At 33.8% G+C, this 15,711-nt stretch overlaps 2 protein-coding genes and 1 long non-coding RNA gene across 6 annotated transcripts; 2 read left to right on the forward strand and 1 right to left on the reverse strand.

Moving 5' to 3' along the window:
• Positions 1–1,555: 1,555 nt before the first annotated feature.
• Positions 1,556–6,800, reverse strand: LOC104880825 (uncharacterized). 4 transcript variants are annotated; one of them, XR_009467114.1, is made up of 7 exons: positions 6,075–6,800; positions 5,846–5,989; positions 5,602–5,753; positions 4,974–5,049; positions 4,838–4,898; positions 1,946–4,760; positions 1,556–1,794 (listed from the first exon to the last, which is right to left on the reverse strand). It is a non-coding gene; the product is annotated as an uncharacterized LOC104880825 (long non-coding RNA). The 4 variants fall into 4 exon arrangements; XR_002031175.2 differs by having other exon boundaries at positions 1,946–2,021; positions 3,194–4,898; XR_009467113.1 differs by having other exon boundaries at positions 1,946–3,265; positions 4,677–4,898; positions 6,075–6,712.
• Positions 6,801–8,051: 1,251 nt separating this feature from the next.
• LOC100247167 (senescence-specific cysteine protease SAG39) lies at positions 8,052–9,150 on the forward strand. The gene is made up of 2 exons (XM_002280168.4): positions 8,052–8,484; positions 8,558–9,150. Exons 1-2 carry the CDS (start codon positions 8,052–8,054, stop codon positions 9,148–9,150), a joined length of 1,026 nt encoding a protein of 341 aa, XP_002280204.1.
• A 5,168-nt stretch (positions 9,151–14,318) lies between these two features.
• LOC100242026 (senescence-specific cysteine protease SAG39) lies at positions 14,319–15,456 on the forward strand. Its single transcript, XM_002280210.4, has 2 exons — positions 14,319–14,789; positions 14,864–15,456. The coding sequence occupies exons 1-2, from the start codon at positions 14,357–14,359 to the stop codon at positions 15,454–15,456; spliced, it is 1,026 nt and encodes a 341-aa protein (XP_002280246.3). The 5' UTR covers positions 14,319–14,356.
• Positions 15,457–15,711: the final 255 nt, after the last annotated feature.

The following is a 15,711-nucleotide window of genomic DNA, read 5'->3' on the forward strand; positions in this document are numbered from 1 at the left end:
AATGTCCACAATAATGTCTTTGTCACATACTACTCCTATAATCATTCATTTAATCTCTTATATGGACACAAAAGGGAAGATAAGAAACATCAATACCACATTATTTACTTGAAAATGTCACTTAATAATCATAATGCAGATCTACAAGTTATTATTTAATAATCACAGCAAAGACTCATCCTTTCCATGTATTCCTTAAATGTCTCTGATGGCAATCTTTTCATCAATGGATAAGCAATCATAAACTTCAATTTTATTGGTACTCTTTGTTTTTAGGCCTCCTTTTTAATGATAAATTATATAAATTCTATGAATCTCACACCCTTAGAATATTTGTGATTCTTGAAGAAAAAGATAGTCAGAATCATCGCAATTAATTTTTACAGGCTTTACAATAGCGTTGACGAATTTAAGTTCTAAAATAATGTTCCACAACACCACATTTCATGAATTGTAACCTCAAAAAAATCAAAAGATTTGAATTCCATAGTAGATGAAGCTGTGAAAAAATATTTCACACTTTTTCATGAGATTGCTCCTCTAGCTAGCTAGAGTAAATAAACAAAAGTGGACTTTTTTCTATCAAGACATCTAGAAAAATCTGAATTTAATATCTAATCACTCCTAAATGATCAAATCTCTTAAATTTGAGCATGTACTCTTTCATTCCTAGTAGATACTTCAGTAGCTTCTATACAATTTTTAATGATCCATCCTTGGATTACTTTATTATTTGCTCAACATGCTTACCACAAAGCTGATGTTTAGATTGTTGCAAATTTGGGTATACATCAAACTTCCTACAACACATAAATGAGGGATTCTTTCCATTTGTTTGTATTTTAAATCATTTCTTGCACATCATATGAGACTAAACTTATCCCTTTCTATATTAATGCAATAGTTGCGAAACAATTTTCCATTCCAAATCTTTCTAGGACTCTATATATTCTTACATGCATTTTGAGATAATCCTAATAATTCATGTGACCTATCCTATAATATTTCAATTCCAATCACACAAGCTAGCTCCCCCATATCTTTCAAAGATTTCACTACAAGAAAAAAGAGAAACAATGACGTTTATTAAGTGTCAAGAAAGAGGAAAGATGGCGCTTCTCTAAAGCGTCATCTTCCGGCCTGTCATTGTATATATTAGCCAACAATGACGCTTTTAAGAAGCGTCATCTTTAATTATGCTTTCAACGACACTTAAGAAAGTGTCATCTTTGAATAATATTAACAATGACACTCGTATAAGTGTCATAATTGAATACTTTCTATTGAAATATTTTTTGCAAAATTACCAATTTTGACAGTTATAAGAACGTCATCTTTGAATAGTTTTATCAATGACACTTCTAAAAGCATCATCTTTGAACACTTGCTATTAAAAATAATATTTATATCCTCTTATTAAAATAAAAAATTTCCTGTATAATTAAATAAAAAACAATTAAAAGTCATAAACCGAATTCAAATTTTACTAATTAAAATATCTTCAAATATGGATGTAAAATAACTTAGTTCGAATAATTAATATAACTAGTTTATATACAATAATTACATCCAAATTTATTAATCATATCAAAATATTTCAACAACAATTTCTAAGTCCTTCAATAAAAGAACAAACATGAATGCAATGACGATTAAGATAAACCATAATCTACAAAAACCTAATTTAACCTCCTAATGAGTTCATTGATCAATGTAATCTTCGTGGTTTTTGTCATCATGCCTTCATCAATATAATGATTTCTCTTCTTTCAACAAACTAGTTTCCTTTGCAACCTGTAACAAAGATAGGAAGGATAGAAAATTTCTAAATTATACATGCAATGACCAATAAGTATAATTGAAATTATGACTTTTTACAAATGTTTAAGAAAAATATAATAGTTAGAACCAATATCAAATGAAATGTGGAAAAAAATTGACTCACCTTGGCATTGAATTTTAGTTGAAAGCCAAAGAACCCATTTTCAATAATGCAGTCAAGGGAAGAGCAACAATTGAACCTAAGGAATCAATGATGATACATGCATCAATATAGATCTCATTAACAATTAATCAAATAGCCTAAAATTGATAACCTAAGGAAATAGATAAAATGAATCATCCCATACTATTCAAGTCAACATACCTTTCAACCCGCTGCATACATTCAAAACAATAGAAAGATCTCAATGCATATACCTTAGTATGGATTTTAAATCCTGCTGGAGGTTGCAAAGAAGGAAGGCTATTGGAGAGTCACTACTAGGCCAAATCAAGATAATTCACTATTGCTCAAAACATACATGACAATGATTTTATTTTTACATTAAGCAATCGTGTTGACAACATTTTCCATCTAGCACTCCCAACCTAAACTTCATCCATCATCATTTCCAAGGTTTATTAGTACCCATGAGCAAGCAATTGTTTTGATTTTATGTATTACTAATTGATATTGTAAGTTGTTATTAGTATAGCAAATGAACTTTTGCTTATTTACTTCTCCTTATACTAACCATGGTAAAGGCATTGGATATGGTCCTCATTTACAAATATGGGGTGAAGAAGACATGCTCTATGAGGCACAAGTGTAAATGTTGTGAAGGGTCTCCTCTCCTATATTTGCCTGTCCTCGAGCGTCCATCAGATTATACCACATCAAGGTATGATGGAATACCATCACCTCAATATTAAGGCAATGGCGCAATCATAATTTAATTTTTGTTTTCATATTATTTCATATTTCTTTTTCACACTACAAAGAAGAAAAACTCCTTTTTCTTTAGAGGAAGAAAAAGTAAGAAAGTAGTATAATAATATTTTGATAATACATTTTTCAATTTTTTTTAAAAAAATAATTCTAGACTTATCATTTATAAAAAAAAAATTTAATATTTTTACATTTTAGAAAAGAAAAGAACTAAAAAAAGGAAAAACAAAATGAAACTTCTCACTGTTTTTGTTTTTATAATGAAAGGAATTTGTAAGAAAATAATTATCATTTTTGCTATCAAATAGGATCAAAATAATGCTCAAATTTTTAAAATTTGTGAATGATTAAAAGAATGTCAACAAATTTTATACATAACTTAACACTAATTCTTGTTTTTAAAAATAAAAATAAAAAAAGAAGAAAAGAAAATAGAAAATGTATCCAAACCATCACTTAACTATTAAAATTCTAGTAGTGTACCTGGAGAAAGATTGAAAACCAAAGGGTGAAAAACTTTAGGGAGACAGAATCCAAGTATCAGAATTGGGCTTCCTGCAAGTTAGTTAACAAAATTATGGCATTTAATGAGTTGTGTTTCAAGAAGAAAAGAAAATATTAACTTTTTTATTCATAAAAAAAATTAGGAACTTAATTATTTATCAAAGCTAATAACATAATTCATATATGATCCAAAACGGTAAGAAGTTAACAGTCTTCGTTATCACTAACACCTTTAAGAAGCTCTAAAATCAAATCTATATTTGATAAGTTAAATTTTTTTTAAAATAAAGAATAAAAATTAAAATTAAAAATTAAAGGTTTATCTACATTTTTCAAATTCTTTGGAAAATTTGAAATTTAATTTTTTTTTTTTAGTTTTAAATTTTATTTAAAACCTTATAACTTTTTAATTAACCATTTAATACATTCATATCCTTAAAAATTCCCATGACAAAAATAATTGGATTGGATCATTTATTTTTTATGTTGAGTCTGACAACTCTAATTGCAACTTCTTTTAATATTCATTCTCAATAGATTGAACATCATGAAAAAACAATAGACCCAGGAATCTAGCACTATATAAAGCTATCTAATTACATCATGACACTATTGTTTGAACATCTAGCAGGCAAAAACATCTTAATTTCAATCTGTTTAAGATACATGGAAGAATTCTTTTAAACATTCAGCAAGTAGTGAATTCAATGATCAATTATTTTAGACTTACAAATTGATAACCAACTTGAAATTTATGTTTTCTATCCAAAACATCAAAACCATTAATGCTCTATTTATCTCAATAAATATTTTATAAAAAGTAAAAAATTTATTCATGGATTTTGAAATTTTAATGAAGAAATCCCAAATTAGAATCAACATTCTTAAATTGTTCAACATAATTCAACACTTAATCCTTCTTTTGTTTCATCTGTATTACTTTTGTACTTTTCAATTTCATTTGTTCTAGGTTTTTCCCTAATTATACTTATATTTGTTAAATAAAGAGAGAATATAAGAGTCAAGTATCAACATTATTTCATCCTTAAGTTCCCAAATTATCCCTCATTATTCCTATATTTGTTAAATAAAGAGAAAATATAATAACCTAAAATCAACACTATTTCATATCTTAAGTTCCCAAATCATGAAATTATCACCATGCCACAAACATAACAATGAGAAAAAAAAAAGGTCATAAAAGTTCCAACATGGTGCCAAACTCCTTGACAAAAACCAACCAAACTAATTGCTTTGATCACTATGAAGGAAAATATGATAATCCTTTTTGCCCATGTATGTATGCAATGGCCTGTTCTAGAGATAGGATTTCAATCACACGTATACCAAAGCACCGTAGGTTACTTGAATCAATAATATCTCAAAAGTCAACAAGAGCACATGGTACAACTATCAAGAATAAATAGTGATAGGATACATAAAACAAAAAACTATAACTTACCTGGTGTAATTCTTTGAGCTCACCCTCAACAAATCTAAAGTTATCTGTGGGGATGTACCACAGACATCTCTAAAGGCAACTCCACTATTGGGGCATAATACATTAGTAAGAATAAAAAAATTAATGAAGTAAATAAAAATGGGTAATTATTGATCTGATACCTTCTCTATCATGGCATCAATCTCTATATTGGGTGGGAATTGGTGCAGCAAAAGATAAACCCTGCAAATATAGACACCAAACAATCTCAGCATAAAAGAAAACAAAATTCCAAAGATAAACAAATTGATTCGATACCTTTTTGAGTCCCTCTCTGCAACAGCTATTAAGTGAGATTTTGATGCTCTGTTCACTCACGATATGAGCAACCCAACTAAAACAATCCAAGGTCATTGCACAGAATTTGATCATTGGCATGTTTCAAAATATTTTACCCATTCCAAATATCAATTAAATTTATGAACAATTTTAAAAATCTATGAATTCTAAATAATTTATAAACAACACAATTTAAAAAAATATGAAAATTTTCAACTTGATTCCACAAAAATGTAAAAACTCCTTCCAAATAGCCTAACCTAGGAAGTCACGAATTCATATCCACAGTCCCAATTTCTAAAATCTTCCAATTAAAAAATTTTCACTTTTGCCAAAACTTTTTGCTTTTCACTGTAGGATGTCTAATTTCCACGTCTATGCTGCCTTTAGCGACTACCATTACCATAAAACTTCCTCTTTTTCCAACCCATAGACTCGTCTCTTTAGTTGGCCATTTGATCTTTACTACATTGACCCCAAAATAAATCTTCTTCACAAATACAGAAAACATTACCTAAATATAAAGAATTCAGCTGACCAGGCAAATTGTGAACCCATACACAATATTAAAAATTCCAGTATCAAACATCTGCAAAAGACTACTTACCAAGCACCTGTTGAGCAATCAACTGCTTTCTGGGATCCTGCTCCAACATTTGCCTAACAAGGCTCTTTGCATTATCAGAAATTTGCGGCCAAGGTTCCCTCTTAAAATCAATCACCCCCTTAAAATTGTCAAAGCAACACCCTGTTCCGTCTCTACAAAAAGAGCCAAAAACAAAAAAGCAAACAACTTCATAATCAAATCTAACAATTACAGACATACTCACAATTCAAGAACCACAAAGTACCTGCCCAAAATGGAGGAACTCCACATAGCAAAATATAAAGAATCACTCCAGCACTCCATATATCCACTTCAGGCCTATAATTTCGCTTCAAAACCTCAGGCGCCATATAGTACGAACTCCCCACAATCTCTGAGAACCTTACACCTACGTCCAACAAAACCTTAAATTTCTGTAAACAACCAAAAACCCATAAACAAAGAAGCAAAATGAATCCACGCCAAAACCATACCAGGCCGGAAAACACTGATAGCCCAAAACCTCCACATCTTGATAGCTTCAAAATCAGATTTGCATGGGTCTTGAAATGAAAACCTCCACATCTTCTAGTAGCTTCACAAAAGAGACGATCTTGAAAATGAAAACCCCAAATAGCTCTAGTTTATGACCAACTACATGTTGTCACTTCACAATGTGATGAATCACCTCGAAATTGCCTTCTGCCTCACTTCTTATTTGTTCCCATTCAAATCTATGAGATTCCATTCCCTAAAAGTCAAGAGAAATATAGATCGAGGTGTGAATATGGTACTCTTCCAAGGGTTACGGTTTTTGATAGGGAGTGAAGGCTTAGGGTTTTTTATGCTCTGAGGGTTTGGGTCTTCTAAGGGCTTTTATACTCACATCTAGTATGATGTGTAAGAAAATGGCCAAGGTTTATCGGGTTGTGAAATATGCTTTTTGCGGGTGCAAATAATTCAATGAAGGGAATAAAAAATATTAAATATTGTGTTAAAAAGTACATGACGCTTGTGAGAAGTGCCAAGGATGCGTGTTGATGTTTGTACACAATGACACTTAAAAATAGGCGCCAACGTCTTTAAGCATATTCAGCTCAATGACAGTTATAAAGCGCCATAGTAAACGAGCGCCAACATTTGTGTATATCCAACTAAATAATGACGCTTTTTTAAAAGCGCCAAGGATATAAGCGTCCTTGTTTTGGTTTTTTGTAGTAGTGTTTTTAGATGCTTAGTTGCCTAGAATGTCTATGAAAATTGAGAAAATTGGAAATTTAGCATCCTAAATTAGTGTTAAAGGAAATTATTTATAAAAATAATAAATCAAACAAACAACTTTTTATTTCTCTACTATTTTCCTAGCAACCAAACATAGTTTAATGAAAACACAAAAAGATAGAGTTTTCTTCTATTCATGCCCCCCATGGGTTATTATATTCCTTTCTAATGAGTTTGGGGCATCTAACTCTAATGGGTTAGGGCATTAGATCCTATGTTCCCTTACAAATTTGTAATCACCATCCAATCCTAGGAGAAAGAGGGATATGATGAAGGTCATTCGTCTATCTTCTCTATGATGGTGTTGTAGTGTCCTTTGGTGGGTTTAGGGCTATGAAACAGTGCCCCCATTTTAATCAAAGGTATGTTTGGATTTAATCAGACTTAGTTAATGTTTGGTTTTAATGTTTTAGAGATCATGTTGCCATGTCAACAACCAATCAACTATTATATGAAATATGATGTGACATCTTATAAGGGTATTTTTTACCCTTACTTTTTATAGCCTTCACATCAATTATGGAACTTATGTGAATGTTGGACTAATTATTACCCCCTTCTATCCCTAAATTATATGATATTCCATTAATTTTGGTTTAATATAGGTCGTGATTTGCTTTCAACACCCTCTTACGAAATCTATGGAATATCATGATAATACACTAAAATTCTTTTCCAATGGTTGGGCATTCAATCATCAAGCATCCATTGTTTTATATGATGAGAAACCATTCTCTTATATTTATGGATGACACGGTACGGTGATGCACCAAAGAGGACAAGAGCATCCTCCTAATAACGGTGATGCACCAAAGAGGACAAGAACATCCTCCTAATAGCACGTAGTTCAACACTAGAGCAATTAATACAAAAAGAAAACATCCTAAACTACAAATAATTTAGGATTCCAGACACGAACTATCTAGAGATTTATATACAGAAGAGAACAATTCTAGTAATAATTTAACCAACTAATATTAAACAAAGTAGCTGATGGAGATGGGTCCAAATCACAACATTTTAATTTCCAAGGCACGTAGATAAGCGTATTGAAGGTTTTCCTTGGCAGTATTATTTGAGATCGGTGTGTTATGGGAGGGAATTTTTCCTATATAAACCCCTGCTGGAATCTCCGAGTGTATCAATCTGCTTACTCATTTAATTCATCAATCCCTACTGCGTCCAATATCATGGCTTCTGTCAACCAGTACCAATACATCTGTTTAGCTTTGCTCTTCGTTTTGGCTGCTTGGGCATCTCAAGCCACAGCCCGCAACCTTCATGAAGCATCAATGTATGAGAGACATGAGGATTGGATGGTTCAGTATGGGCGTGAATATAAGGATGCTGATGAGAAAAGCAAGCGCTACAAGATATTCAAGGATAATGTGGCACGTATAGAATCTTTCAACAAGGCCATGGACAAATCTTACAAGCTGAGCATCAATGAATTTGCAGATCTCACCAACGAAGAGTTCAGAGCCTCACGAAATAGATTCAAGGCCCACATCTGTTCCACCGAGGCAACTTCTTTCAAATACGAGAATGTTACTGCAGTGCCATCTACTGTCGATTGGAGAAAGAAAGGAGCTGTTACACCCATCAAGGACCAAGGCCAATGCGGTAAGTGAAAATATTTTTGTAGTATGGTTTGAAATTGATGTTTTTCTCACTCTTTTACGATAAAAAAATGCAGGGTCTTGCTGGGCATTTTCGGCTGTGGCAGCTATGGAAGGAATTACTCAGCTATCGACTGGGAAGCTAATCTCTCTTTCTGAACAAGAGTTGGTTGACTGTGACACTAGTGGGGAGGATCAAGGCTGCAGTGGTGGTCTAATGGATGATGCCTTCAAATTCATCGAACAAAATCATGGTCTCACCACCGAAGCTAACTACCCCTACGCGGGAACTGATGGCACCTGCAACCGCAAGAAGGCAGCCCACCCTGCAGCCAAGATAAATGGGTATGAAGATGTGCCAGCCAACAATGAGAAGGCTTTACAAAAGGCTGTTGCCCACCAACCTATTGCCGTTGCCATTGATGCTGGGGGGTCTGAGTTCCAATTCTATTCAAGTGGTGTGTTTACAGGACAGTGTGGCACAGAACTAGACCATGGTGTTTCTGCGGTTGGTTACGGAACCAGCGATGATGGGATGAAGTATTGGCTGGTGAAGAACTCATGGGGCACAGGATGGGGCGAAGAAGGTTACATACGGATGCAGAGGGATGTGACTGCAAAGGAAGGTCTCTGTGGAATTGCAATGCAAGCATCTTACCCCACCGCATAAAATTAATTGAAAAAAGGCAATCCCTACTATCCTGTGGTTAATCAATTACAAGATATGTTGCGCTGATAATTTCTAGTCTATAGTTGTGTATAATTCAGCAAGGATGCCCTGTGGTCAAAAGAGTCCATAAAATTATGTATGGACCATAATATATAAATATGAACGTACACCTTCAGTTGGTTCCTTCCTATTTCTGTGTTTTGAATGAGAAATGACAGGGGATCTCATACTAAAAGTATCAGACTAAATAAAGAAAAAGAGTAAGGATGGAAAATGACACCCCAAAAAAAATAAAGGGAAAATTTTTGGTTAACATTGCAATTAGCCAAAACAATTTCTTAACTTTATGCAACACACAAAGATCACCAAGATATCATCAACATACATAATGGAAAATACAAATTTTGCTTACCAACCTTTAGATATACACAACAATCAACGGTGTTTCTTAATTCAAAGGAAGTTACTATATCATTCAACTTAAGATACAATTGTTGAGAGGCTTGATTATGTAGGGAGTACTTGGATTACTCCATTCCGTATCCTAGGACTAGTTAAGGTGCATGCAATACTTCCTAGGGCCTCTAGATCTTAGTAACATAATTAGCAACAAATATAAAAAAACAATCAAGATCTAGAGTTTAGCACTTTACCTCACATCTGGGTGTTTCTAGATATAATCCAGTTGGGGAAGAGGAATGTCAAAGCTGTTGTAGTCGCTATAGATATCGTGAACCCACTGATCTTCTGCCATGATGAGTCTCTTTGAATCTCAACACTAGAGGGGTGAAATTCTCTCTTTAGGGTTGGTGGATGACCTATTATGAAATGTATACACGAATGCTGATAAAAAGGACAAAGGCTAGCTACACAATGTCTAAGCATAATGTGGCATATATAGAAACTTTTGACAATCCCATGGACAAACTTGCATGCTAAGAATTAATGAATTTGCAAGTCTTACTGATAAAAGAATTCATAGCCTCACAAAATATTTCAAAGTGCACATTTGTTTTGTAGAAGCAACTTCTTTCAAATACAAAGATGTTAGTTCCATCTATAATTAAATAAAGGAAAAATGAGTTGTTGTAAAGTTTTCTCTTAATAATTTTTTGTTAATCATTCATGAAAGCAAAAAATCATAATTCCAAAATTTTTTTGAATATCATGACTTTTACTAACATAAATATAATTAAGTTATTAGATATACCTTGATCCATGATTGAAACTTTGTTTCAAATGAAGACCTTTGAACATCAATCCATGGAAAATTGATACCTCTCTCTTAGCCCTATTAATTTTTTATACAATAATAATTAATATCATTTAATGATGGATCTATTGCTTTTATAGGTTGAGAGAGGACCAGATTCAGATCACAAACAACTTACTTTCCATCAAAGTAAAATTCCATAAGGAAACATTAATGGAACACAATACAATAGACAAATTCATACTTAAATAAGTTATCATAAATATTATAGTTCATTAGAATACTAATGTGAGTCATGGCAGTTGTTTGTCATTTACTGTAACACATTTTCTTCTATATATACAAACTAGCAATCTAAGTAACTCGGTCTATAAATGGGAAGTATTCATAAATGTCCACAATAATGTCTTTGTCACATACTACTCCTATTATCATTCATTTAATCTCTTATGTGTACACAAAAGGGAAGATAAGAAACATCAAAACCACATTATTTACTTGAAAATGTCACTTAATTAATAATTGTTAGGAATTTGAGGCTAATCCAACTTATGATAATCACCCTAGAGGGGGGATGAATAGGGTGATGGTCTCTTTTTCACAAATTTAAACTATACAAAAATAAGAGACAATTATATGCAAGTATATAATAAACAAGAGTTTATAGTGGTTCGGCACTTCTTTGCCTATGTCCACTCTCCTCAACCTCCTAACCAAGTGAGAGTTCCATTATCTTGAAGCTTCAACTAAGCTTCCAATCTCTTTACAATTGGATTATGGTTCCAATTCACCTTCTTGGACTTTTGGCTCCAAACACCCTTTACACTTCTTCAAACAACCTCTCAAGTGATACCCCTCACTTGAGAAAATTCCTCACAAAGATATACAAATAATGATCTTTCAAAATCCTAGTAATAGAACTTTAGGCTCAAAGATACAAGAAAAACTAGGATTGAATGGTGCACTAAAGATATGCAAGTTATGAAACAATGGTGCACTCAAAAACACTCTTTCAAGGCTCAAATATAATCAAGAATGATTTGGGAAGGTTAAGCTTATGAAACAATGAAGATTGGAGCCTTTTTATAGAAGAAAAAAGTCAAACTAGCCGTTAGGGGTTCAACCGGTCGAACTAGGGGTCAACCGGTTGACTAGCCGTTAGGAAAAGTGACCGTTGGGCCTCAACCGGACCTCGACCGGTTTAGGTTCAACCTTGACCGGAAAGAGAAGGCCACTGGGAGAGAGAAAAACTTTTTGGCATCCCTCAACCGGTCCTCAACCGGACGAGCACAACCGGTTGAATCGATTGAGCCATTTTTTGGCTCAACACCCAACCTTTTTCAACTTAAAACCTTTTAACACAAGTTTTGAAAATCATTTAATACAAGGTTTTAGTTGAAAACATGAAATCATCCAATTCTTAAAATATTTAAAACAATATTACTCTTTAATGATTTTGGTGCATAAATAAAGAATGAAATGCATGAAAGTCTTAGTGCACCAACAACCTTACAAAGAGATCTTATGAAGCTTTGGTCTTAAAAAACTCTTCTCTTTGAGGTGGTCTTCTTCTTCATGATTTCTCCTTAGCTTGATTTTTCTTTATGATTGCCACTTTGGAAATCGTCTTACCTAATCACACTTGAAATATGATCATTAGTTCTAAACCTTATTTTGTTATCATCAAAATCAAGATTAACCAAACCTTGATTTCACAATAATCATAATGCAGATCTACAAGTTATTATTTAATAATCACAACAAAGACTCATCATTTCCATGTATTCCTTAAATGTCTCTGATGGTAATCTTTTCATCAATGGATAAGCAATCATAAACTTTAGACTTACGTATTTTATTGGTACTCTTTGTTTTTAGGCCTCATTTTTAATGATAAATTATTTCAATTCTATGAATCTCACACCCTTAGAATATTTGTGATTCTTGGAGAAAAAGATAGTCATAGAATCATCGCAATAAATTTTTAGACGCTTGACAATAGAGTTGATGAATTTTAAGTTCTAAAATAATGCTCTACAACACCACATTTCATGAATTGTAACCTCAAAGAAATCAAAAGATTTGAATTCCATAGTAGATGAAGCTATGACAAAATATTTCACACTTTTTCATGAGATTGCTCCTCTAGCTAGTTAGAGTAAATAAACGAAAGTGGACTTTTTTCTATCAAGACATCTAGAAAAATCTGAATTTAATATCTAATCACTCCTAAATGATCAAATCTCTTAAATTTGAGCATGTACTCTTTCATTCCTAATAGATACTTCAATATCTTCTTTGCAATTTTTAATGATCCATCCTTGGATTACTTTATTATTTGCTCAACATGCTTACCACAAAACTGATGTTTAGATTGTTGCAAGTTTGGGTATACATCAAACTTCCTACAACACATAAATGAGGGATTCTTTCCATTTGTTTGTATTTTAAATCATTTCTTGCACATTATATGAGACTGAACTTATCGATCCCTTTCTATATTAATGCAATAGTTGCGAAATAATTTTCCATTCCATATCTTTCTAGGACTCTATATATTCTTATATGCATTTTGAGATAATCCTAATAATTCATGTGACCTATCCTATAATATTTCAATTCCAATCACACAAGCTACCTCTCCCATATCTTTCAAAGATTTTTAGATGCTTAGTTGCCTAGAATGTCTATGAAAATTGAGAAAATTGGAAATTTAGCATCCTAAATTAGTTTTAAAGGAAATTATTTATAAAAATAATAAATCAAACAAACAACTTTTTATTTCTCTACTATTTTCCTAGCAACCAAACATAGTTTAATGAAAACACAAAAACTAAGGGAAAATATGGAAGTAGAAATACCATGGAGATATTGAGTTTTCTTCTATTTGTGTTGTTTGAGAGTAGGGTTGAGCTCCACACCCACCCCCCCCCCCCCCCCCCCCTCCCCCCCCCCCCTCCCTCCCTCCCTCCCTCCCTCCCGATGGGCTATTATATTTCTTTCTAATGAGTTTGGGGCATATAACTCTAATGGGTTTAGGGCATTATATCCTGAGTTGTTTCCTTACAAATTTGTAATCACCATGCAATCCTAGGAGAAAGAGGAATATGATGAAGGTCATTCGTCTATCTTCTCTACGATGGTGTTGCAGTGTCCTTTGGTGGGTTTAGGGCTATGAAACAGTACCCCCATTTTAATCAAAGGTAGGTTTGGATTTAATCAGACTTAGTTAATGTTTGGTTTTAATGTTTTGGAGAACATGTTGCCATGTTAGCAACCAATCAACTATTATATGAAATATGATGTGACATCTTATAAGGGTATTTTTTACCCTTACTTTTTATAGCATTCACATCAATTATGGAATTTATGTGGATGTTGGACTAATTATTACCTCCTTCTATCCCTAAAGTATATGATATTCCAATAATTTTGCTCCAATATAGGTCGTGATTTGCTTTCAACGCCCTCTTATGAAATCTATGGAATATCGTGATAATACACTAAAATTCTTTTCCAATGGTTGGGCATTCAATCATCAAGCATCCATTGTTTTATATGATGAGAAACCATTCTCTTATATTTATGGATGACACGGTACGGTGATGCACCAAAGAGGACAAGAACATCCTCCTAATAGCACGTAGTTCAACACTAGAGCAATTAATACAAAAAGAAAACATCCTAAACTACAAATAATTTAGGATTCCGTACACGAACTAGCTAGAGATTTATATATACACAAGAGAACAATTCTAGTAATAATTTAACCAACTAATATTAAACAAAGTAGCTGATGGAGATGGGTCCAAATCACAACATTTTAATTTCCAAGGCACGTAGATAAGCGTATTGAAGGTTTTCCTTGGCGGTATTATTTGAGATCAGTGTGTTATGGGAGGGAATTTTTCCTATATAAACCCCTGCTGGAATCTCCGAGTGTATCAATCTGCTTACTCATTTAATTCATCAATCCCTACTGCTTCCAATATCATGGCTTCTGTCAACCAGTACCAATACATCTGTTTGGCTTTGCTCTTCGTTTTGGCTGCTTGGGCATCTCAAGCCACAGCCCGCAGCCTTCATGAAGCATCAATGTATGAGAGACATGAGGATTGGATGGTTCAGTATGGGCGTGAATATAAGGATGCTGATGAGAAAAGCAAGCGCTACAAGATATTCAAGGATAATGTGGCACGTATAGAATCTTTCAACAAGGCCATGGACAAATCTTACAAGCTGAGCATCAATGAATTTGCAGATCTCACCAACGAAGAGTTCAGAGCCTCACGAAATAGATTCAAGGCCCACATCTGCTCCACCGAAGCAACTTCTTTCAAATACGAGAATGTTACTGCAGTGCCATCTACTGTCGATTGGAGAAAGAAAGGAGCTGTTACACCCATCAAGGACCAAGGCCAATGCGGTAAGTGAAAATATTTTTGTAGTATGGTTTGAAATTGATGTTTTTCTCACTCTTTTACGATAAAAAAAATGCAGGGTCTTGCTGGGCATTTTCGGCTGTGGCAGCTATGGAAGGAATTACTCAGCTATCGACTGGGAAGCTAATCTCTCTTTCTGAACAAGAGTTGGTTGACTGTGACACTAGTGGGGAGGATCAAGGCTGCAGTGGTGGTCTAATGGATGATGCCTTCAAATTCATCGAACAAAATCATGGTCTCACCACCGAAGCCAACTACCCCTACGCGGGAACTGATGGCACCTGCAACCGCAAGAAGGCAGCCCACCCTGCAGCCAAGATAAATGGGTATGAAGATGTGCCAGCCAACAATGAGAAGGCTTTACAAAAGGCTGTTGCCCACCAACCTATTGCCGTTGCCATTGATGCTTCGGGGTCTGAGTTCCAATTCTATTCAAGTGGTGTGTTTACAGGACAGTGTGGCACAGAACTAGACCATGGTGTTGCTGCTGTTGGTTACGGAACAAGCGATGATGGGATGAAGTATTGGCTGGTAAAGAACTCATGGAGCACAGGATGGGGTGAGGAAGGTTACATACGGATGCAAAGAGATGTGACTGCAAAGGAAGGTCTCTGCGGGATTGCAATGCAAGCATCGTACCCCACTGCATGAACTTCAATATAAAAAAAAAAACAATCACTACTACAACACAAGTAGTTAATTATAAGATACGTGTGGTTATAATTTCCCAAGCTATGTTGCTTATAAGTAATCAACAAGAACCCCAAGTAGTCTGGTGGTACTGGAAATGACCTGTAAATTATCTATGGCCATTATATACGTATGAATACCTGATCTTCAGCTTCTTCCCAGACATATATATTTTTCTGCTTTGAATGAGAGATGACAGGAGATCTCAAACTAAAC

Source organism: Vitis vinifera, chromosome 12 (assembly GCF_030704535.1).
Source record: "Vitis vinifera cultivar Pinot Noir 40024 chromosome 12, ASM3070453v1".
In the NCBI taxonomy this organism is placed as follows: Eukaryota; Viridiplantae; Streptophyta; class Magnoliopsida; order Vitales; family Vitaceae; genus Vitis; species Vitis vinifera.